We start from the raw sequence: 24,732 nt of genomic DNA on the forward strand, positions 1-24,732 counted from the left end.
CTGCCGCTCCAGCTCTGCCGCTCCGCTCTGCGGTTGCCGCGCGTGTCGCAGCCAATCAGGGAAAACGCGGAAGCATTCGGCGCACTCCTTCGCTGTTAATAAGCAATAGGCGTACGGTTCATAAACACCTGTGAGACGCGGAGCCCTGGTCGGAATAGGTGTTTCCTCTCCCGTTAATCTCTTAACAAGCTGCTTATTTTACAAGGTTGAGTAACGAGCTTAGCTCCGAGTTCTGTGTGATCAGCAGTCCCCACCCCCCCCCCCCCCCCCCTTTCCTTGTAAGCGTGTGTCATGTTTGCACTTTGAACTCTGTAGAGAATAGGAGCATTCATCGGCATGACCTCTCCTTGTGTGTGTGCGTTTGTGTGCGCGTGTGTGCGTTTGTGTGCGCGTGTGTGTGTGTGTCCCTGCTCTAGAGTCCGCTGGCGTCCGCTTCGCCCCTCCCCCTGACGCCGACTCGGCTCGGGACTCCCAGAAGGAGTCTTCCCCGCCGGTCAAACAGGCCATGCTGCCCCCCAGGGGGCCATCAGCTCCTCCTCCCTCGGAGCCCCCCGGCAGGGGTTCCACTCCCCCCTCCTTCTCCTCTTCCTCCTCCTCCTCTTCGTCCTCCACCTCCTCCGCCGTAGCGGTGGCCAAGCCGCCGAGGACGGTGTCTCTGATCAGCGAGGACCCGCCGCGCTCTGCGTCCCCCACTGCTGCTCCTGCCTCCTCCGCCGCTACGCCGCCCCCTGTCCCGCCCCACGCCAAGCAGCCGCCCGTGCCCCCACCCAAACCCACCAACCGCCACAGCAACCCTGCGCTGCTCGGTGAGTTCAATGTTTTTCATTTTTGATTTGATTTGATCTTTAACCATTTCACTACCACACTACAGAAGGTTAACCCCTTGGCTACCGTCTGTAGTGTGGTAGTGAAGGGGTTAACCTTCTGTAGTGTGGTTGTGAAAGGGTTAACCTTCTGTATTGTTGCAGTGAAAGGGTTAACCATTTGGTAGTGGGGTAGTGAAAGGGTTAATTTATCTCGAACACAGCACACGCGTACAAATCACAGTAAAGACTAAATGTAAACATTTTTAGTACCATCTTCATCTGTAGAAAAACAAATGCGGAGGAGTTGGAGAAGGAGCAGAAGGGAAGCACAGCTTATCTAGTCCTGCCCCTTTCTTACAATATCACAAGATTGTAAATACACTAAGAGAGTAACAGGGTTCGCACAAGGGCATTGAAAAAAAAAAAATCTGAATCAAGAAATACATTTTCTTTTATTTAAACAAAGTGTAACTAATTGTCGGAAATTGGGTTTTTTAAGCCATAAATATTGGATCCAAAAGTGAATTGTATCCTTTTAAATGCCCTTTTAAAATAGTGCTTGGAAAAGTACTTGAAAGTCCTTGAATTGTACTTTGCACGGTCTGTGGGAACCCTAATAATTTATCTCGGAACACGGCACACGTACAAAATCATGGTAAAGACAAAATGTAAACAATTTAGTCATCTTCATCCGTAGAAAAACGAATGAGGAGGAGTTGGGAGAAGGGGCAGAATGGAAGCACAGCTTATCTAGTCCTGCCCCTTTCTTACAATATCACAAGATTTTAAATACACAAGTCTCTGGTGGGCGCTCTACACTGTTGCAGTCTCATAGGAGCTTCTTGTTGCCGGGAAGAATATTTATCGATTTTTGACCCCGTCTCACCTAGTTGAGTGTTGCCCATCTACCTTGCCTCAAAGACTTGGCTTGGTGTACTGCATCACCATGTGTACGATAGTACATTTAAGCCACATTTATACAATCTACACATAACAGCCTTAAAAGGAACACGGCAACATTATGGGAAATGCGTGGAAATTGTCTTCTCCAGAGTCAGCCAAGAGGATAGATACTAGAAACTGGTGTCTATCTCCTTGCCTGACTCGGGAGAAGACTGTAAGCGCATTTCCCATAATGTTGCTGTGTTCCTTTTAACACTTTGGGTGCCGGAAAACGTTTTACAGCTTCATTCCCGGCCATGCTCAAGTTGCCGAAGGACGCTTTACAGCGTCTTTAATATCAATATTTCAAAAATCTGTGATCGGATTCATATTTCCCCACCGCTGGCCTGAGATCCACCAGGAGGACCCACTGAGCTCTCTGGCGGTTCAGGAGCGCCATCTGGTGGCTGATCGGCGCAATCGCCAAACAGGAAGTGCTGTGGAGGTTGTGCTGGTCGGCCATATTACTTCCGGGCACTCGGTTTGGCTCCCGGCACTCTGGCTCGTCACAATATATAGCGATCCATTGCCAATAACTCGATAAACAACATGATTTGGACGTATATAGTATTATACAAGCTGGAAATGGTTCATCAGGATAAACATCCCATAATCGAAAACGGTCTACACCACGCTGATCGTCCAACGGCGCGAGGAAGATCCGGTAAGATTCAGCGTTATTTTTGAACGTGTTCCATATAAACTGTTATGATGAACATATGACCCACACTAGATGAATGATATAACGCTGCCCACGGAATTATAAACGATCCCCCACCCATCCGGTCATCATCAGATCATACGTAGATCATTCTAGAAGTACGTCCAATTGAAATTTTTTATATCGCCCCGATTGCCATCAAACTGTATTTCATCATCAATATAATGCATTTGGGGCTATAGATCACGTTCTGGAGAAAGCTGCAGAAAGAGATGAAAACATACTTATACATTAGACCATACTTTACTATGAATATGTGAATGAAAAAGTTTAACGTTGCTACACAATGAACAATACATATAGGACTTTGAATGGGCCCTAATAATGGCAATGTAGCAATAGAATTTAAAAAGTTATAGCCATGCAAAGAAGGGGTACTTCTCCATAGACAAATAGAGCTGGCAATCTATGGTATATCATGAATTTAACCCATGGCACCCAAAGTGTTAAGGCTGTTATGTGTAGATTGTATAAATGTGGCTTAAACCTACTGCACTACCCCCCCCCCCCCCCAAATTCATATATCCTGTCGACTGCAATACAAGGTCAGGGCTTCCGTCCTGCATATCAGATTTCAGTCATGTTGACTTTTAGCCATGTTGTGACTGCCGTGTTTCCCATGAGCTCGAATTCAGAATCCCTGCATGAGGGACGAGCTGCTGTGTGTTTAGTCAGTGAGTGAGTGATGGAACTGAGATGAAAGGAAGCTGAAGAGACAGTTGGGAATGTCATCTTTCTAAAGGCAAATAATTGTCAAAAACAGCTTTAGCAAATGGCAAAACTACTGTATTTCATTCTGAAGTCAAAATGGGGTTTGCTGATGATTATATTTCTTCATGATTTGCATTGATGGAATGAAAGGGAGATTCTACTGCATGGTGACACAGTCACAGACAAGCTGTTGAGTAGAATGGTAAAAGAATGGAGCTGCACTCTTTTACAGGGAGGTATAGCTAATATGAAGGTATACCGTTTTGTTGTCCACGTCACGATAATATATTACATATTGATTGTTAGTACTCTCTGTCTGGGCGACAGTGGCTTGGGAGGTAGAGCAGTCATCCGGAGGTTCCCAGTTCGATTCCCGCTCCTCCCAGGCAGCGTGTCGAAGTGTCCTTGAGCAAGACACTTAAACCCTAACTTCTCCCGATGAGCAGGGTGGCACCTTGCATGGTCGCCTCCGCCGTCGGTGTAATGGTTAATCATTAACTTAACTGTTCCCACAGGACTAAAACAATTTGTAGGTGGTTGTTATTTACTTGGATCATTATGATTCACTTCCACACATTTCAAAACACTGTGTGTGAGCGAACGGGTAAAATGTGAGGAACCAATTGTAAAACGCTTTGGATAAAAGCGCTATATAAATGCACCATTTACCATTCTAGTACATACTGTACATTTGTAGCAGTATAAGAAAATGACTTTCACGCTGTCATTTGCACTGCTAAACTAAATGCTGTCAAATACCAGTTATACTGTCAAAACTAAGAAAAAAAAACACCACAGTATATTTTTGTCCAGATGGCCCAGCCCTGCTGCACCACAACGAGTAGGTGTGAAGTGAACGGAGCAGCGCAGTGGTTTGACACACGGCGACAACGAAATGTTCTCATCTCAGCTGAACCTCTTCACTTTAGCCAACACCCCCTGAGACCACCCCTGAGAGAGAGCGCACGGCAGTAGCGCACGACACCGTGGCCCAGAGAAGCGGGACGTTCGGAGACTGCCTTCGCTCTTCTTCTCCCGTCAAAAGAGATCTATCTGGGCGCGTCGTCTCATAATAATCACATCATCCAGCGAGGGGGGGGGGGGGGGGGGGGGGATTAAAATCTTGCCACGGTGGTGTTCATAAGAACTCCCCCTGCTCAGCTATGCCTGGAAAATCTCAGGCTCTTAGCGTTGCGTTGGAGTTTCCCCTTTAACTCTCACAGCCAGACAGAGATGGGAATCAAGTCTGATCCCCCCCCCCCCCCCCCCTCTCTCACTCACCTCTCACGACATGCAGATTCTTGTTGAGAATCGAAAACTGCATTTCTTCATACATTTCTTAATCTGGGTGTCTACAGTTATTACACTCCTAGATTTCTTGGATAGATTAGAACCGGGTACATTCCTGACTTAACCTTGTACAGTTAGTACACGTTAGACGGGTTATTTTTAACGGTCTGAGTCCAACGTGACGCTGTCCTCGCTCTGTCAATGATCAGGGGGACGGATGATGAGACGGTCGACTTGACCGTTAAATAACCTGCTTATTCCACGTACTGTAATTGTCGGGCGGGCTGATTCTACACGGTCCTCATTCCGAAACGACGTTGACTACACCTATCTTTAATGGGGGCGAGGGCTGGGGGGGGGGCTGGAAGACCAGCTGTTAGGACTGCTGTGAATCTCAAAAGATAGCTCCTCTAGCATAAGAACAATTATAAATGATGCGGAAATCATTAACTTAACTGTTCCCACAGGACTGTCGCAGCTAAAAATCTTTTTTTAGGTGGTTGTTATTTACTTGGATCATTATGATTCACTTCCACACATTTCAAAACACTGAAAACAATCTGCGCCAGTCGGGTGATCACAAGTCTGTAATTAGTGTATTCCGCTATGTTGTTGGTGTCTTCCTATAGCAAGGTTTCAACACAATGGAGTGAACAGCCACGTCGTGAACGCAGGCGAATGCGTTCCGTTCTTCAGTCGCACTACAGCTGTCTGCAGTTTAGAGTCTCTTGTCGTCTCGTCTCCGGAGAACAACAGGCAGGCCGTGGCTTGTCGCCGCTGCGTTACGCGGCGCTGGCAATTCCTCTCGCAGGCCAGGAGCCGCTCCAGAGCATTACAACTGCCCCAGCATGCCCCAGCCTCCCCTAGTTACAGCCCTTCCTCATTCTCTTCCATTGAGATACACGCACACACACGCACGCACGCACACACACACACACACACACAGTTTCTGCGACAGTCGCACATTCCCCATAGCATTTGTTGGGCGTGGTCCCCATGTATGTGTTAACTGCAACCTCAATTCACACATGTATAGATGTACAGTCTGCATGTCATTCTCCACCCCCTTGTGGGTGTTGCTAGGGGGTGTGACTTGGCTGAGGTTTGGTTTCCTTCAGAGACTGCAATCTGAGTCAGTGGTGGATGGGGGGGGGGGGGCTGTTGTGTTTACCACAGTGTGTCTTTGGTCTCTCAGGAATGCTCTGACACACACACACACACACACACACACACACACACACACACACACACACACACACACACACACACACACACACACACACACACACACACACGTATGTTTCTGTGAAATTACATTATGTAACTCACATTCATTCTGTAACTAACCCTATTCTCAAAATTGCAGACAAATTCTCAGATAAATGCCTCTGTTTTTATTACAATATTGACTATTATGGGTCTATTTTTAGTAGGGATGCACCGATCCGACTTTTTCAGTCCCGATACCGATACCTGGGCTTTGGGTATCGGCCGATACCGAGTACCGATCCAATACCCATTGTTCAGTTAATAAACTGTATGCCTCACTGTGTGGAAGAGACTGGGATCATTCTTTTGAACAAAATGTAACAAATGAACACACATGTACTGAATTGTTATTTCTTATTTTATTTCTTATTAATTATATTATAATAAAAATAAATCCGATATATATATATATATATATATATATATATATTTTTTTTTAATACCCGATCCAGCTATTTTAGTCATATCGGGGCCGATATCAATATTGGATCTGTGCATCCCTAATTTTTTGAATAGAAGAGCTTTTCAAGTGACAATCTTTTTTTATTTTAAGTTTAAAGTGCATTTTAATATTCTCCCATTAGAACACATTACAAAAACAAAACAAAATGTCTGAAAGAACAGAACTAACAGCGCAGCACATACACACATGGAGTGGTGTGGGTGTGGCTGTACTGTCCCTTCTCATATAACCTGGCTTTGTTCAGTGCTTTACAGGTAGAGGACAATAAAAAAACGTTTATGAGTAAAAGTGAGACAGACTTTGCCTACATGCGCATAACTATTGCCCCACTTGTCGAACACATCAATCGCCCCCCCGGCCGCCAGGTCAAAGGTCATACCGGTAAAAACCCAGCATCATCATCATCCTTGACATCTCCGCTCATTTCCGCCCAGCCTCCACGTTGAACAGGGCCTCTAAGGTGCGCCACCCTGGCTGTTGGACCAGCTGGCGACGCCAGGGGGAGCTGGGCCTCTACCTCTCCCTCCCCGTCTACCTGCGCCACAGGGCCAGCCATCCCCGCTCAGGTACCCTGGGGCGGCGGCACCGAGCCTCGCCCGGCGCCTCACCCGGTGCCCGTCCACCGGTGACACCGATTTGACCACCGGCGCCGTCGTAGCACCCGCCACCACCACCTCACCGCATGGCATCCGACCACGACGCCGACTATTGACGCGAGTGGCATCTCCACCGACTAACTCTTAAAAAAAAATGCCGGCAAGAACTCATCGCATGGAAAATTAACAGTGCATTGCTTATCGATTGTGTTTGTTGAGCTCGGTTCCAGGAAGACTGCTGCTCAGAGGTCCCGGTCGAGTGTTGTTTTTGTTTCTAATTGAATAAAAATGCTTGTCTTGTTATTCGGGACGTGATCATGTCCCCAGTGTTGCACAGCTCTCGGCGAGCATGCCATGCCACTCACAGGCGCTAACAGGGAAAAAAAACATATTGTCTAATAATAATAATCCCATGTCTGTCGCACTCTACTGCCTCATCAGCTGGCACTAAGCCATAGGGACATTTGTCATATTTTTGTTTTGTTTTCAACATTCGTTCTGTTAATTCTTTAACTTCCACCCATTCACAAATGTGAACATGAATTGACCTACAGTGGCATGTAAAAACCATTAACCTGCCTATTGCTTGCAGCGTGAGTGTGGATCTGCATTATATATGATGTGGTATCACTTGACTAATTGAGTACCTCAGGCGAAGAACCATATACAGTAAGTCGGTTTTTATGTTTTCAGAGGAACAATGTCTTCGGACGTTATTATAGTAAGTGTGTTGTGTTCACTCACCGTTAAAGACAGTGGAGGTTGAGTAGTTTCTTGCGATATATCATATTCACACTCAAGTGATTTAGATTACCTTCACAACAGCAAACACATGGGCTGTCCCCCAAAGAAATTATAAACTGACTTATATGGTTCTTCGGTGCAAGTGTTCAATTATTGATTGTTGTGAATATGATTTTCTACGACGTGGTGTTAATCCTGTCTGGTTGGTCTTCACAGCGGAGCTCTCTCAGCCGGGCAGCGGCATTATCGTGGTGGCGGCGCCGACCAGGCGCTCTCCGCCCACGCCGCCCAAGAGGATGACCCCGGTCACCAAGCGCCACTCTCAGGAGTCGCCTCCACCCGCTCAGGCCCCGGAGTCCCCTACTCCTGGCATCGCCTCCGTCACGGTACCCCCCGTCGGCCCCACAGAACATAAAACGGGGGACGGCCAGGCTCCGGCAGTCCACCGGCTCCCCGCCGACCCTCTACCCGCGCCTCCGCCTCCGTCCCACATCCCCCCGTCCCCTCCCAGGGTCCAGTCGCTCCCCGCGCCCCCCAACCCTTCTTCCTCTGCCCCCGTTGTTCCCGCTGTACAGACTGACCCCCCCAGCCCCACGACGGAGCCCCCTAGTGTGCCGCCGCCCTCGGCCATCCCCCTCCACATTCTGATCCAGAGGGCCCTCGCCAGCCCGGGCCCGGCCCAGCCCAACCCGGACGGCTCCCAGAGGGCCCACTCGCTGCTGTTCGAGAACCCGCCGGAGTTCCTGAGCGAGGCGGGCGGAGGTGTCCGGTACTCTCTCCCCGTCACCATCGAACCTCTCCGACTGTAAGTGTGCCGTATTTCTAATGCAATTCAGGAAATCTTCATTTTAACATAGAAAAGGCACAATTGACTTTCTTTATAGCGGGTTTATTTTGGTTTTAGCAAATATCCCAAAACAAAACAGCAGGTTCCTTCTCGAGCCACCCTTTCAGCCTATTGTTCCCACCTACTTTCCCCAAGTCCAGGGTCTTATCACATAGAAGATCATGAAAATGATCAGCGTCTGCTGCCATAGGTTGGATTGATCAGTTTTTTTTTCTTCTCATGACATGTCTCTGGTCCCGCCTGACAGGAGTACCAGTATGTTTTAAACAGTAGCAGTATGTTTTAAACGCCACCAGTATGTTTTAAACAGTACCAGTATGTTTTAAACGGTACCACAGTATATTTTAAACAGTACGAGTATGTTTTAAACTGACTGGGTCCCAGGGGTTAGACTACATTTCTTAGTTTGGGGCCCATTGGGGCTGCTACCATCATTTAAAAAAAATATATAAGATAAGATTTTTCTTTATTGATCCCCTTGGGGAAATTCAGGCATCATAGCAGGATGGAGGAGGGGAGGTACAGGTATGGGCAGGGGTAATAGTAGAAGACATAAATATAGGCAATACAATTATAGTAATGATAAAAATAAGCAGTGTTAGACAATATAATTAACTTTGAATATGAGAAAGTAAACGGTGTAATCAAAGGTGCAGATGAGGGTCATCAGTTATATTATATGTTACAATAAATATGGGCAATAAAATAATCTAAATATATATACTGTGAGTAAGTAAAGTAAACGGTATATATAAGGTACCCGAACTGCCATGATATACGTCATATTTATAAATCCACTACATCACATACATATACATCATACACAATTTGTGTTACATTATGTTAGTCATCAAAGAGAAGCAGGCTATTCTCGGTCCTTGCTCCACAATGATGCAACAAACTTCCCACCACAGTCAGGACAGCCAAAACCAGACCACCGTCGACTAAAAACACACTTCTTCAATCAATATCTGCCTGCGTACTGTCTTTTACTATTATGCACGTTGCCACAAAATAATCTTCCTTGCCTACTGTATATTACTAACTACTATGCGAATTATGTCTTTACTACTATATGTACTCAAGACTGTAGCACCCAAGTTTCAACACTTTTTGATGAACATTGTTACTCAGCTGAAAGAGTTGTACCCTTCGTGCTGACTTGTCATACAGAACTTTTACAGTAAGAAGGTGGTCGTTCAGATTATCTCAAACCTTCATTCCAGTGTACATTCATTTCTGACTCTGCTACTCAACTCAGTGAGTGGAAGGTTGGGGCAAGGACGAATTAGTCTCCGAGTTAGTCTCGGGGGACCTTATACATAACCAACACTGGACTGTTGATCAGCTGTTTGAGTAATGCATTCTTAATGGTATTTTAATAATCGTTTTATTTTCATTTAACCTTTATTTAACCAGGCAGGTCAATTAAGAACAAATTCTTATTCACAGCCTGGCAAGAGGACAAAAGGGCCTCTCGAAGGGTAACGGGGAAAGGGGACAAAACAAAAAAGAGACTGGTGATACACACACAGAGGGCTAGATCCACAAAGAATGGATTGCACAGTGCTACGGTAGTTGCACCCTAATTACAATTCAGTATGAATTGAAAATGGGGGACCAGAACAGAGCAGAACAGACGAATTACAGTTAAAAGGCTGGGTGACAGTTGCATGTGTGTGTAAACAACTTTGCGATAAGAGTCGTAGGTCGTAGTGAGGGGGATAAATTTGTCCATCTTCAAAGTCTTTTGCATCTTATTCCAACTGCTGGGAGCAGCAAATTGGAAGGAGGATTGATCAAAGGAAGTGTTAACACTGGGAACATCTAGAGATATGGTGAGCAGCTCTGGTGTTATAGGGAGTAGATGCCCATTTTAACAGGTGTATCAAATAAGGAGGGGTCAGACCAAGGAGGGTTTTGTAAATGAATGTAAGCCAATGAATCTCATTAATTTGAGAGTATAACGATGGCCAATTTACAGATAAGATACAAAAAAGTAACAGTGATTTGTTGAAAAGGGGGCAGCATTCGTAGCAAACCTAATGGCTGAGTGATGGAAAACATTAAGGCGCTCAAGTAGGCCTGGGCGATAAAACGATAACGATAATTATCGCGATATATTTAAAAAAATTTAATAATCGATATCTGTTGGTAATTTTTTTTTTGTGACCTGCAACAGGGCAGTTTTAAAACCAGAGACAGTGGACAGACTTGTCTTTCTTGCCTACAACTTAAAGTAATGGCTTTGTTTGTCCAAATGACGATACTGACCAAATTGAGATTTCTTTATCTCTTGTCCATTTATTTTGTTTGCTTTCTAATTTAAAATACAGTTTGAAACCGTCTGTACACAGTAGGCTATGTGTGCTAGCAGAGCTAATCTCCAGTCACGAGTCACGGTGCACATGTGCGGTGGTTTGTCCACCAAAAAAGTGCCAAAAGATAGAAAAGAAACTAGCAGAGCCAGAACTGTTCAACTCCTCTGGAGCCACAGCCAGCAGAGAAGCCTGTTTACTTTCGCTTTCAAACCAGCTACAGCCTGAGAACTGGAGTGTGAGGGGATGTAACACTAAAGATGGCGGCAACAACAAAGAATTGCTGCAAAATAAACATACATCTGTATATACATCTGTATATATATATATATTATTTTTTAATACTTATAACAATATCGATAAGTAAGGGATAATGTATAGCTACGAGGTCATTGTCGCAAAATAATTGACCGACACGGAGTGAAGGTAAATTATTTTGCGACAATGACCGAGTATAGGCTATACATTATCCCGCTTATTACATGGCTAACTTACTAACAATATACCTAATTCATTTTACACCATCGACAAGACGAGATCAAATGCAGACACAGTTCTGTTCTGTTGCTCCGCGCTGTCATCGCCGGCAACTTCGCTGCACTGATGCAGTGTGCGTCAGTGGGCTTGATTGCTCCAGCTGCGCACAGCGGTCATTATTGCTCGGCAGAGGTCCGTTATCGAGTAATAACGGACCTCTGATGAGCGCTATTGACCAATCACAATCAAGCATTTCGGCTAATGTTAAAACGCCATGTAATAATTATAGATATCGAGTGATATCCTTGAAAATGTCTGTGGGAACCCTGATTGCAGTGATTAACACTGGAGCACCAGAAACGAACATTGGTCAACATAAAAGTGTTTACACACACACACACGCACACACACACACACACACACACACACACACACACACACACACACACACACACACACACACACACACACACTCCGTGACCTCTCCTGCACCAGGGTTGGGAATAATCCACTTTAAATCCAATCAGTTGGCAAGGAAGCAACAGTTGTGATTGGAGGATAAAAAAAGGGGGGGGGGGTGTTTAAGATGGGTCAATATCGAAACATAAATTGCAGTTTACTCGCTGATGATCATCCGTTCTCATTCACTTGTCAATACGTTGGATATGTTTTAAGTGTGTTTTAGTGCCAAAAGGTTTTTCAGTATTTGAGTTGGCAAGCACATCTACTTCCTAAAGGTTATTGAACTGTTCCCTGCCCTGCACAGAGATTCAGGCTCTTTAACATGCAAATTAATCTGAATCAAGTTCAAGTTTCAAGTTTTGTCCGTCACACATTATATAAAATACTATAAGGTACATGTACATTATAGTGAAATGCTTGGTTCTGTATGAGCCTCGTGAGATTGTGCTTCATACAGTAAAAAAGGAATAGAGTAAAGACCTAACACTAAAATATACAAAACTAAAATGTAATGTACAGTAGAATGCAAAAAAAAAAAACGAAATGCTAAATCTAATCTAATTAGAACAACCGAGACTTAAAACAATGATCATGATTATGCCAAATAAGATTATCTCATATAATCGCAATCACACGGTTAATTGATGACTGCAGCAGCCCTGGGTCCCGTGCTGTAACGGTTTTAAGAAGCCCAGCGTACAACTCATAGTTAACTCTTTCCTATGAGTCTTTCAAATGTAACAACTTATAATATAAACATTTTGTGAGTCTTATACCATAGGGGGAAATTACTAAATGGTTAGTAGTATTGTTAAAGGAACACGCCAACATTTGGGGAAATTAGCTTACAGTCTACTCTTCTCCAGAGAGAGAGACAAGAAGATAGACACCAGTTTTTTCTCTGTGCGTTCAGTAGAAAGCTATCTGGCTGCATGTTAGCCTAGCTTAGCACAACGAATGGAAGCAGACATGGCCCGTTAGCCTAGGCATTGTCCAACTAACACCTCTCCCGAAGGCTAACCGGCCATGTCCGCTTCCATTCATTGTGCTAAGCTAGGCTAACGTGCAGTCGGATTGCTTTCTACTGAACGCACAGAGAGGAAACTGGTATCTGTCTTCTTGTCTCTCTCTGGAGAAGACGGTAAGCTAATTTCCCCAAATGTTGGCGTGTTCCTTTAAGAAATGTCTAACAACCCTCCACCCCCACCCCCCAGGCCAGAGGACGATGACTTCGACATGGAGGAGGAGCTGAGGAAGCTCCATCCTAAACCCAGGCTCCCTCATCAGCCCGAGCTGGAGCCCCGCAGCCGGAGGGCTCTGATCGGGGACCCCCGCGTCTCCGTCATCCCTGAGGGCCGGGGGCCAGGAGACAGCGAGGAGGAGGATGAGGAGGAAAATGATGAGGATGATGAGGAAGAGGAGGAGACTGACTCCGACGGCCCTATCCTCTACAGAAGCGATGACGACGATGAGGACGTCCCAACAGGTACGTTTGCTCTCGCGGTTCTAAGTGGATATCAACAGGGATGGAGTGAAGGGAAGGTGTTTTCTGGATCGAGCTGAATGGGATCAGCCGCCTCCTCGTCATTTAAACAGGTTGTTACCTCGGATGTCAGAATCATCAGCCATTTGTTGCCTTGTTAACTAACTAGCTTGTTAACATTTGGTATATTGGTTGATTTTATATTTGATATAATATTTCCTCCGATAGCTGGTATATTTAGAATTTTAATGCAGGCTTCAATAGAACTGACGCCAAAGTCTGGCGCCAAGCGGAGCATAGAACGCTGGTATTCTGACGTGATGACCCTTCCTCCTTTTATAGGTTCCTTGACATGAACTAGCCAGACAACCATTTTTCTTCTTCTTCTTCTTCTTCTTCTTCAGAAATGTTTACGCACATTCCCATGACATGGTTAATGGTAGCAACACGACATTCAAACCATATATTGGAAGTTTATGGAATGGGGCCATCCATCTATCATCCCTCTACAGAAAGGACCCATAAAGTTCACCATATTGGATTTTCTGCCATCTTGAATTTTATGAAGAACACATATATACCGTAGGTCCGATTGCTACCAAATCTTCTGTGGATCAAGCTTATCAGAAGTTGCATAAGGCTTGTTGATGTATTTTTTGGTTTTTTATATATTATTAACCAATGAAGTCAACAACCTCTTAGGCCAAACATCACAACTTGCAGGATATGTCCACATAAACTACCTGAAATATTCCCTGAAAGTCTCAGTTGACCACTAGGCGGCGCTACAAATGCACAAAATGGGATTGTCATAACACAAATCGGACTATAAATCAAAAGGTTTGTCCAATCATTACAAAACTTGCAGGAATTGTTTCATGACACTCAACAATCTGTTCGACTACCGGTATATTTTTATTAGAACCTTTCCATATATTATTTTAATATAAAACACACATGCAAATCAGCAGCTACATATTATGATGGTGGGGGGAACAACTTCACTTTAATAATAGTACCTAAATGGACTAGTCTCCACACCTTATCAGACTTGTCTGAGGAGCCTCTTATTGTGAGTCCAGCATGAGGAGGAGAGACTTCCAGTGAAGGAGGATCAATCTCCGTGACAGCAGTGTTACAGATTTATCTGGAGTTTAGTTTCTCATTATTGGTAGAGAGATTTTCATTATTTTCTCCCCCTTATACCAAAAAAAACAATAGCTATCATAGGATCTGGCTGAATTTCCTTTTCCAAGACCTCCGGCCGTGTTTTGAAGATTGAACTCTTCAGGACTGAACAGATTAGGACTAAATGAATGTGCCGGAGAAAGACTGCATCTGTCGCATGTGAGATCTACATTTGGAAACATTTCACAGGGTTTAGCTTTTAAAAAATGCAGGCGATGCAGAACCTTAAACTGAATAAGGCCGCATCGGGTGCAAATTGAGGTCGTATGCACCCCGCTCCCATGCCGATCGTATGATCTCTAGTGACGGGTTTTGTCAAGACCCCTTCGCTTTACATCTTCTGACCGCCACAGACCCACTGCTATCCGAGCTCCGGGAGGGTCATATTCTGTCCTTGTTCCACCATTGTACACTTCCCACCACAGTTAGGACAGCCGAAACCTGACCAATATTTCGCCGTTGACTAAAAACACACCTCTTCAATCAATATCTGAAATGAAAGATTTTTCCTTTTTTTTTCTTTTTACCTTCTTACTGTCTTCTACTATCATGCACTCTTCCACTAATTAATGTTCCTTGTCTATATGACTACCTACTATACTAATATGTCTACACTACTAAGTATGCACTCAACACTGCAGCGCCCAAGTTTCAACACTATTTGACGAACATTGTTACTCAAGCTGAAAGAGTTTTACCCTTCCTGCAATCCTGCTGACTTCAGATAGTTTTATTTGCCATATGCACGATGGAATTCTTACACTCCGTTTTCTCCACAGCATAAAGGAATAAAAAGCAGCAATTAACAGAATAAAAAAAGCAGGTATTTATATACAATAAACTGTCTGCGGTATGTGCAATAACATATGTACAAATAAGATAAGATAATAAAAAGTAAACATTTCGACAAGTAAAAAATAATTGCACATTATATTGATGCACGAGGGTGCAGTAAAGTGGCTGAGCATTGTTGCACTGCACTTGTAAAGCGTCGGCTAAATGACTCGATGTAACGTCGACGATGGAACACAGGGAAAAGGAGGGAACATAAAGATTCCATGAGAGACTCTAACAACAAAGGTTTCTTGATGAGAATTGCCTTAGTTTATGGATTTGTTGTTTCCCTCATTTAGAAAGTAAAAGAACATCACGTCACGTATGTATTGTTTATAGATGGTGTGGATATGTAAACATGAATACATTATGAACCATGCCTGTGTAGTCCATTCATTAACCCTTTCACTACCACACTACAGAAGGTTAACCCTTTCACTACCACACTACAGACGGTTAACCGTCTGTAGTGTGGTAGTGAAAGGGTTAACTGTCTGTAGTGTGGTTGTGAAAGGGTTAACCCTTTGTCACGTGGCATTGAAAGGGTTAACAATAACAGCCTGGATTGTGCACCAACTAAGAGAAAAAAGGAGTTGTCAGATTCCTTAATAATAATAATAATAATAATAATAATAATAATATTCATGCAGAGCTGCCAACACTGGCATCACCTCCTGCTCCCTCCATAAACTGCAAATGGTCCAAAACTCAGCCGCCCACCTCCTCACTAACACCCGGTCCCGTGAACACATCACTCCTCCCGATCAAACACTGCATAAACTTCAAAACACTACTCCTCACCTTCAAAGCCCTCCACAGCCTGCCCCCCCCCCCCTACCTGACTGATCTCCTTCTTCCCTACCGTCCCACCCGTTCCCTCCGGTCCTCCTCCACTGCCTCCCTCACTGTCCCGACATCCAAACTCAAAAACGTTGGTGATCGGGCCTTCTCTCGCACTGCACCCCGACTCTGGAACTCCCTCCCTCAGTCCATCAGAGCCTCCCCTACACTCTCCACCTTCAAAGCTTGCCTCAAAACCCACCTGTTCTCCCTTGCCTTCATCCCCCCCCCCACCCATAACCCCCCCCCCTCCAACCCGATTGATGTCTGTCTCGTGTCGCTCTGTCTTTTTGTGCTATCTCATGCTGTCTTCCCCTGTTCCCCCCATGGTCTCATGTTCCTTTTGTTTTTGTTTCTTTGTGTTTTGTTTCTTTGTTTTTACTATGTTCCTAACTACTGTCAGAGAATTCGGGTCATTGACAAGCGCTATATAAATAAAATGAATTATTAACACTCGCGCAGTTGGCGTGACACACCCACACCTCCTCACACTTGTCAAATCCCCAAAATATATAACTTTTAGGGACTCGTGAACAATATGACACAGCCTACATGAATAAAATGTTTTATTTAGTTGAATTTTCAAGATAATATTATTCTGTGCATTTCTGACTGCATTGACCAAGATGAGCCGTCACCCAGACGTTTCTGTGTGCCTGGTATCAACACCCTCATGCAGGAGAACCTGTCAAGCTGTCTCCCTCACAGTACATAGACATGCGTCTCTTACATATTAATGAGCTGGACAAATGTAGGAAAAATAGATATATTTTTCTATTTAAATCACGGTTATTCTTCTAACTGTAACTCAAGTCCAGTAACCAAACAATATGCCAGTGTTTTTCTTGTTGGAAAGCAGCCTAAATCACGCTTTCTCAGCCCGTTGGAATGCTTTCTTTTTCTGTTAGCGGCGTATATGAAAGAAGAACAAGGCTACATACTGCATCAACATCCGAGTCATGATCTGACACTGGATTGACTACAGCAATGCAACAGCTTTTTATTTCTCTAGCGGTTTCTCTTTTTATGGCGTTGCTCTATGGTGAATTCATTAAATAGGATTTCGCGGGTGGAGTTGATATTGGCTTTCACTCACTATGCTAGCTAAAAAATAACTCTTGAGGAGCATGAGAGGGAGAACAAATATGGGTGGATAAGACGGTCGTGTTGAGCTTCCTGCGTGACGCACCAGTCTCCCTCTAACTGAACCCAACCTCATTCAACACCAGTCTCTCTCTACCTGAACCCAACCTCATTCAACACCAGTCTCTCTCTACCTGAACCCAACCTCATTCAACACCAGTCTCTCTCTACCTGAACCTCATTCAACACCAGTCTCTCTCTACCTGAACCCAACCTCATTCAACACCAGTCTCTCTCTACCTGAACCCAACCTCATTCAACACCAGTCTCTCTCTACCTGAACCCAACCTCATTCAACACCAGTCTCTCTCTACCTGAACCCAACCTCATTCAACACCAGTCTCTCTCTACCTGAACCTCATTCAACACCAGTCTCTCTCTACCTGAACCTCATTCAACATCTCTCTACCTGAACCTCATTCAACACCAGTCTCTCTCTACCTGAACCTCATCCAACAGTGTTCTGCCCCAGTATTATTACCAACAATTCTTTACTTTGTGAAGATTGTGTTCATTGATGATTTAGCAATAATCATATTGTATGGGGTGTCCAAGATCATAATGGAGAAGGCAAATCATTTGCAGTGCCCTTCATATTAAAGCCAGTGGTTTGGTAGCTGCATGTCCATATACAGTGGTTTGGTAGCTGCATGTCCATATCAAGTGGTTTGGTAAAGTGGTTTGGTAGCTGTATGTCCATATCAAGGTAACAATACATAAAGGCAACAATGGATTGGATAGGCAGCTATGGCAAAGCACTCTTTTTTCCCCTCCATATTGGAGATGATATGCTATTTCAAAGTTACCGTATCAATACCTTAATGTAGATCAGCGGTTCTCAAACTGCGGGGTCCCAAAGTGGGGTCATGGGTAGGTGAGGTCTCGCGCATTGGCAAGTAAATTATTATTATTTTTTAATCAGTTTTATTATCTGGCAACATATTTTGGCTAAATATGCCTAGTTTTATAAATGTGTATTGATAACATAGTGCTGTAATAAAATTTTCTAATAAATATGCATGATCAAGTTCAACAGCGTGTGCTTTTATTTTGATATTCCTTAATTCCACGTTGAAATTACGCGATACATTAAGTGTGGGGTGGCCAAAAAAAATCCTAAATAAAATGGGGTTGTGGTATAAAAAAGTTTGAGAACCCCTGGTATAGATAAAGACTTGAAATGTTACTTAGACATGAGACAGGATGTCCTCTAAAGAGAATGCACGGTCCTCTGGGGAAGTGGCTTTTAAGAAGATGGCTGTAAATAGTCACCCCGACCGAACAGGCCCCCACCAAACTCTTCAGGTTTTCTGAAAGGTTGGCAGCCCCGTTCATGTGTTGCCAGCATGCCTTGTGCCTCACAGAGCACCTGCCACACCTCCAAGACACCCCCGGCTCAAGACACTTTCTGTAAAGATGTACTATTTTATCTTACCTCATTTTATATATATTTTTTATCCTACTACTACTACTTATTATTACCATTGTTTTTGTTTTTATTAAGGATCCCCATTAGCTGGTGTCGTGGCTCCCAGCTAGTCTTCCTGGGGTCCACACAACAATACATAAAACAATTAATGCATAGATCGATACAAAAGATAAAAACAAGGATTTAGTATACAGCAAGTAAGCTACTTTCACAGATGCTATAGATAGAAATAATTCTTGTATTCATTGTTGTGCACTGTTGAGTCTGAGCTCAAAACACATTACCTGCCCCTGTATTGTTGTGTATTTTATTTGACAATGAAGAACTTTAACACGTGTGTGTGATTGATTGGTTGACAGGTGGCCTGGCCAGTCGCGTGAAGCGGAAGGACACGCTGGCCCTCAAGCTGGAGAGGCAGGAGAGGCTGGAGAGGCAGGACCGCGAGGACCAGGAGGAGTGGGAGGCTCAGGGGCCCCAGGACGGCCTGAGCTGGCACAGCAGGGAGCAGTGGGAGGCCGTGAGGACCAAGATCGGCAGCTCGCTGTCACGGTAAACCACCCCGTGGGGCTTCCTTCCTCCCTTACTTTCTTCCTTCCTTCCTTCCTTCCTTCCTTTCTTCCTCCCTTTCTTCCTCCCTTTCTTCCTCCCTTCCTTCCTCCCTTTCTTCCTCACTTCCTTCCTTCCTTCCTTCCTTCCTTCCTTCCTTCCTTCCTTCCTTCCTTCCTTCCTTCCTTCCTTCCTTCCTTCCTTCCTTTCTTCCTCCCTTTCTTCCTCCCTTTCTTCCTCCCTTTCTTCCTCCCTTTCTTCCTCCCTTCCTTCCTCCCTTTCTTCCTCCCTTCCTTCCTTCCTTCCTTCCTTCCTTCCTTCCTTCCTTCCTTCCTTCCTTCCTTCCTTCCTTCCTTCCTTCCTTCCTTCATTCCTTCCTTCCTTCCTTCCTTCCTTCCTTCCTTTCTTCCTCACTTCCTTTCTTCCTCACTTCCTTTCTTCCTCACTTCCTTTCTTCCTCACTTCCTTCCTTCCTCCCTTTCTTCCTCACTTCCTTCCTTCCTCCCTTTCTTCCTCACTTCCTTCCTTCCTCCCTTCCACCCTCCCTTTTTTCCTCACTTCCTTCCTTCCTTCCTTCCTCCCTCCCTCCCCCCCTTCCTCCCTCCCTCCCTCCCCCCCTTCCTTCCTCCCTACCTTCCTTCCTTCCTCCTCTCCTCTCCTGTTTGGGCCTCAGCTGCCTGGATGTAACGGCACGCACGCTCGTGTTTCCAGTGTTTGATTGTGTGTTTTTATTAATCCTATGAATTATGAAGTGTGTGTGTGTAGTCAGACACCTGGCTTCTCTCCAGCACTCAATTGTGTGTGTATGTGTGTGTGTGTGCAGGCGGCTGAGTCAGAGACCTTCAGCGGACGAGCTGGAGCAGAGGAACATCCTTCCAGGTGAGACACTCCTTCTATCCTTCTTCCCCCCCGGCTTCCTCACTTAATTCACATTTCGATCGCTCTGCACGGCAAGGTTGTTCACTCCATCGTCTTAACACTTAACACATTTAATGTGTATCGATCTGGATCGATAGAAGCTGTGATGTTCCCAGTCCATTGCTTTTCCTAAACATGTCTTATTTATGTGTTCAAAAGGTATCAAGGTTGTGGGTGGCCGGGTAGCGCAGCGGACTAAGCGTCTGCCTACCACCGCTAGAGACACTGGTATCGAATCCAGCTGTCAGCGGTGCCTCCGGCTTGGTCGGTCGTCCATACTGATACAATTGGCAGTGTCAGCGGGAGGGAAGCCGGTGGGGTGTATCCTGGTCGTTGTAAACAGTGACTCCTACAGGTCGGTCAGGGCGCCTGCACAGCGAGGGAGGGAACTGGGGGAGGTAGTGTGATCCTCCCACGCGTTACACTTCCCCAGTGAGAGTCCTCGCTGTCGGGTGAAAAAAGAAGCGGCTGGCTGACTCTGCATGTATCGGAGGAAGCATGTGATAGTCTTCAGGGCTCCCTAGACCGTCAAGTGGGGGGGAAATGCACACAACGACCAGGAAGGGGAGGGGCGAATTGGCATAACGACTAAAAATACAAAAAAACTAGGAGAATAAGTAGATCAAAAGGTATCAAGGTTGTAAAGCAAAGCAAAGCATTTATACCTATAACCACCAGACCACTAGATCTATACTGTATATGATAATTTATACCTATAACCATGATATATATATATATGATAATTTATTCCTATAACCACCAGACCTCTATATCTATATATGGTAATTTTTACCTATAACCACTATATCTATATAATTTATGCATATAACCACTATACAGTATATATGATAATCTATATCTATAACCAATATATCTATATATGATCCTTTATGCCTGTAACCACTATATATATATCAATATGATCATTTATACCTATAAACATCCAGCATGGTCACACAGACCTCTATATCAATATGATCATTTATACCTATAACCATCCAGCATGGTCACACAGACCTCTATATCAATATGATCATTTATACCTATAACCATCCAGCATGGTCACACAGACCTCTATATCAATATGATCATTTATACCTATAACCATCCAGCATGGCCACACAGACAGGAGAGTAAGGCACAAAGGTAACGGTGGGGTTTGTCTTGCGTGAGCGTGCGTGCCGAGGCTTCCAGCAGTCTGTGTGACCATTGCATATGATTGGATCTCTTATTTCTTCACATGAAAATCCTAAACAATTAAAGTATTATATTTATTTTATGTGTTTTATTAAAGAAAAGATTACGTTAGATTAGATTCAAATGGGCGGTCAGGTGGCGTAGCGGAGATTGCGCTCGTCACCAATGCAAGAGGCTGCGTTCTCGACTCCCGGAGTCAGCATTGCCTTGGCTTGGGCTGATCGCTATACTAACTCGTTTGGCTGGGTTAGGGGGAGGGAAGCCGTGGGTGGGAAACTGGCGTTGTGGACAGCGATGCCTACAGGTCAGGTCTGGGCGCTTGCTCAGCGGAGGCAGGACTTGAGGAAGGCAGCGTGACCTCCCACGCTGCAATTGGCACAACGACTAAATTGGGACGGGGAGAAAAACAGAGAAAATCGGAGAAAGAGAGATAAAATAATAAAAAAAAAAAAATATTAGATTAGATTCAAATGTATTGCCTTCATACAGCACAAGTACAGTACAACAAAGATAAGTTTGGCATCCAACCAGAGTGCAAATGTACCGGTAAAGTGCAATAGTAATATACAATGTACAGGTGATTAAACTGGGTATAAAATACATAGATTAGTATTACTGAGTATAGTGTTAATCAAATGTATGTACACAGTTGTAGTATTAATATATACAGTGATACAGGTATAAAGATAGTATGGTACAGTAGTAGTCTGGCTAGCAGCATAACTAGTAAGAGTAGGTAAGGAATATGTACAAATATAGATATAGTATCTACAGATATGCAAAATGATTATGTGCAGGTATGTACACTACAGACAGATGGATAGATATACGGTAAGAATATATATACAGCATTATTGTACATGTTATCATACAGAGTTATATGGGTTATATGCAGGTGTATAAGTAGGAATATAGAAGGATTATATGCAGGTATATTCAGACACATATGGATATATATTTATGTGGTAAATATAAATGTATATACAGCACTGTTGTACATGCCGTCAGGGGAAAAGCCAGTAGGGCAGCATATAGATATGCTTATTAGTCGTTGTTGTTTCCATCATCATCGATCCATCATCATTCAATGCATTTTTAATGAGATCTGTGTATGGTGGCCGACGGGGCATGAGGTAATTCTGGTCTGTCCGAGTGTTGATGCTTTCTAAAAATCAATAGCCGAGTGAGTGTGTCGTTGGTGTGACTTCTCTTTGGGTTGCCGGAGGTTTTCCCCTGGCCTCTTTTCGTGGTGTTTTTTTGTCACAATAAAATACATGTACTTTACGGTGGAATGCTTGGTTCTGTATGAGCCCCTGAGAGTGTGCTTCATACAGTAAAAAAGTAAGTAAAATACTAGGAATATACAATCTAAAGTACAGTCTAAGTACAGTGAGTGAACGGTGAGGTACAAATGCAGACAATGAGGTACAACACTTTTAGGTAAGGTGCAAGTGAGGTATGAATGTAGTGCAAATCTCTTTAATAAATAGATACATATAATGTAGTGTTAAAGTGTCTAAAGTGAGTTTTAATCAGGTCAGTGTTTGTTTAAAAGTGAGTGTGTGCAGTGAGTGTAGATGATGATGATGATGATGACATGAGGTTAACTATGGCATTAAACAGGAGCTGTAGACCAGAATAAGCGGTTGGCGAGCAACCAATTAGTTTGGGGCGTGGCCGTCACAGTGTCACTCGGGGCACCGTCTGCTGTGGAAAAGGAAGCCCCTCGTGCCAAGAGCGCGTCGAGGACCACAGGGTGTGAGAAGCAGCGTCGGGCTCTTATCGGCTTTTTCTCTAATGTAAAATGCCCCTCCCTCCCCCCTTGTGGTCCGTGAAGAATGCGAGCGTAATGAACCGCCGGTGGGTGGGTGATGAAGACACGTGCATAACAACGCAGATGCGCAAAGGTTATTATTATCACCTCATGTGTGATTGGGACTTATTGGGTAGGACAGGGGAGGGAGATGGGGAGGGGGGAGGGGGCGAAAATACAAAATGTGCCATTCAATGTGTGTATTGTATTTCACTGTACCTTGATGACTAATAAATACATACAAAAAAAATAAAAAAAGGAGTGGGAATCACCAGAGGCCCCACAATACGATATCATCACAATACCAGAGTCAGAGTCAAGTATTGTGATATATTGTCATACATTGCGCTTTATTACCTTTTTTCATCTGCAAATTATGTCCCCAACTGAAAACATTTAACATCTGCAATAAAAATATATACCAAATAAAAAAAAATTATAAAAAAAAGGTGTGATCGGGACTCGTTCCTATCGCTTCCGCCTCGGGTCTCTGTCCGAGTCGCGGCCCCGCCCCGCCCCGCCCCGTCTGCAGAACGCTCCTCACTCTGCGGCTGTTAATCAGAGATACATACACCACCCCGCCGTGCCGAGCTTGTCCTCAAAACAAACTCTTCCACAACAGACGACGGCGCTAAGCCTCCCGCCCCGTAAAACAATGCCTCGCCTTGTGCCGGGTGGAAAGGTAGTGAGTAAGAAAAAGAATAAGAGAAGACTCCGGTTACCCCGGTGTGCCAGCTAGAGCTCGAGTGAAGAGTGGCTGACTAGCAGCAGTGTTTCTCTCCCCTCTGATGGAATGTCTCTCTCTCTCTCCTTCTGCAGCCATGAATGAAGCGGATCGACGGATGGAGAGGAGCGAGATCAAACGCAGGCTGACCAGAAAGGTTAGGATGTGGCACGCACGCATGCACAAGCACCCACACACACACACACATACATGCACGCACACACGCACGCACACAAGCACATGCACACAAGCACGCACACACACAAGCACCCACACACACACATACATGCACGCACACACGCATGCACTCAAGCACATGCACACAAGCATGCACACACACAAGCACCCACACACATGCACACACACAAGCACACACGCACGCACACAAGCACCCACACAAATGCACACAAGCACCCACACAAATGCACACAAGCACCCACACGCACGCGCGCACACACACACACACACATGCACACATGCACACACAAGTACCCACACACACACCAGGGTATCTACGGGGTATTAAAATGTATTAAATTCATAATTCTCAATTTAAGGCCTTAAAAGGTATTAGAATGTCTTGCATTTAATTTGCACAGGTATTCATTTTTAGGGGGAGTGGGGCAGCCTGGCTGTCGGGAGATGAAATTATATTAAATATACAGTGTGAAATGTTTTTGTATTCGAGTCGTTGTTTTTTGCGGGGCTACCGAAAAGGTTTCATGGTTGTGAAATCGGTATCACATTTAGCTCTTAAGTGGTATTAAAAAGGTCTTACAATGTCTTAAATTTAACTTGTTGAAACCTGCAGTTACCCTGCACACACACACACACAAACAGTTTCACACAAAGTGCAAAAGCATTAGAATTGGTACAAATACAGTACAAAGACCTACAGTAACACCTCCATCTAGTGCATTAAGCGCCCCCACACACACAGTATACCGTGTACCCCCCCCCCCCCCCCCGCT

The 24,732-nt window shown here is 44.5% G+C and overlaps 1 protein-coding gene across 6 annotated transcripts in view; it reads left to right on the forward strand.

The window, feature by feature from the left end:
* Nucleotides 1–24,732, forward strand: part of phactr4a (phosphatase and actin regulator 4a) — an 84,150-nt gene that overhangs the window by 57,122 nt on the left and 2,296 nt on the right. For 5 of the 6 annotated variants that reach the window (XM_084313388.1, XM_084313389.1, XM_084313390.1 and 2 more), the window contains 7 exons: nt 417–806; nt 6,637–6,768; nt 7,759–8,347; nt 12,861–13,132; nt 18,923–19,112; nt 19,933–19,988; nt 23,857–23,918. In XM_084313388.1, coding sequence (XP_084169514.1) covers nt 417–806; nt 6,637–6,768; nt 7,759–8,347; nt 12,861–13,132; nt 18,923–19,112; nt 19,933–19,988; nt 23,857–23,918 — 1,691 coding nt within the window. The remainder of the gene's footprint in view (nt 1–416; nt 807–6,636; nt 6,769–7,758; nt 8,348–12,860; nt 13,133–18,922; nt 19,113–19,932; nt 19,989–23,856; nt 23,919–24,732) is intronic. The other variant, XM_084313391.1, reaches the window with a different exon arrangement.

The sequence above is a fragment of the Notolepis coatsorum genome, assembly GCF_963971535.1.
Source record: "Notolepis coatsorum genome assembly, chromosome: 4".
Taxonomy (NCBI): Eukaryota; Metazoa; Chordata; class Actinopteri; order Aulopiformes; family Paralepididae; genus Notolepis; species Notolepis coatsorum.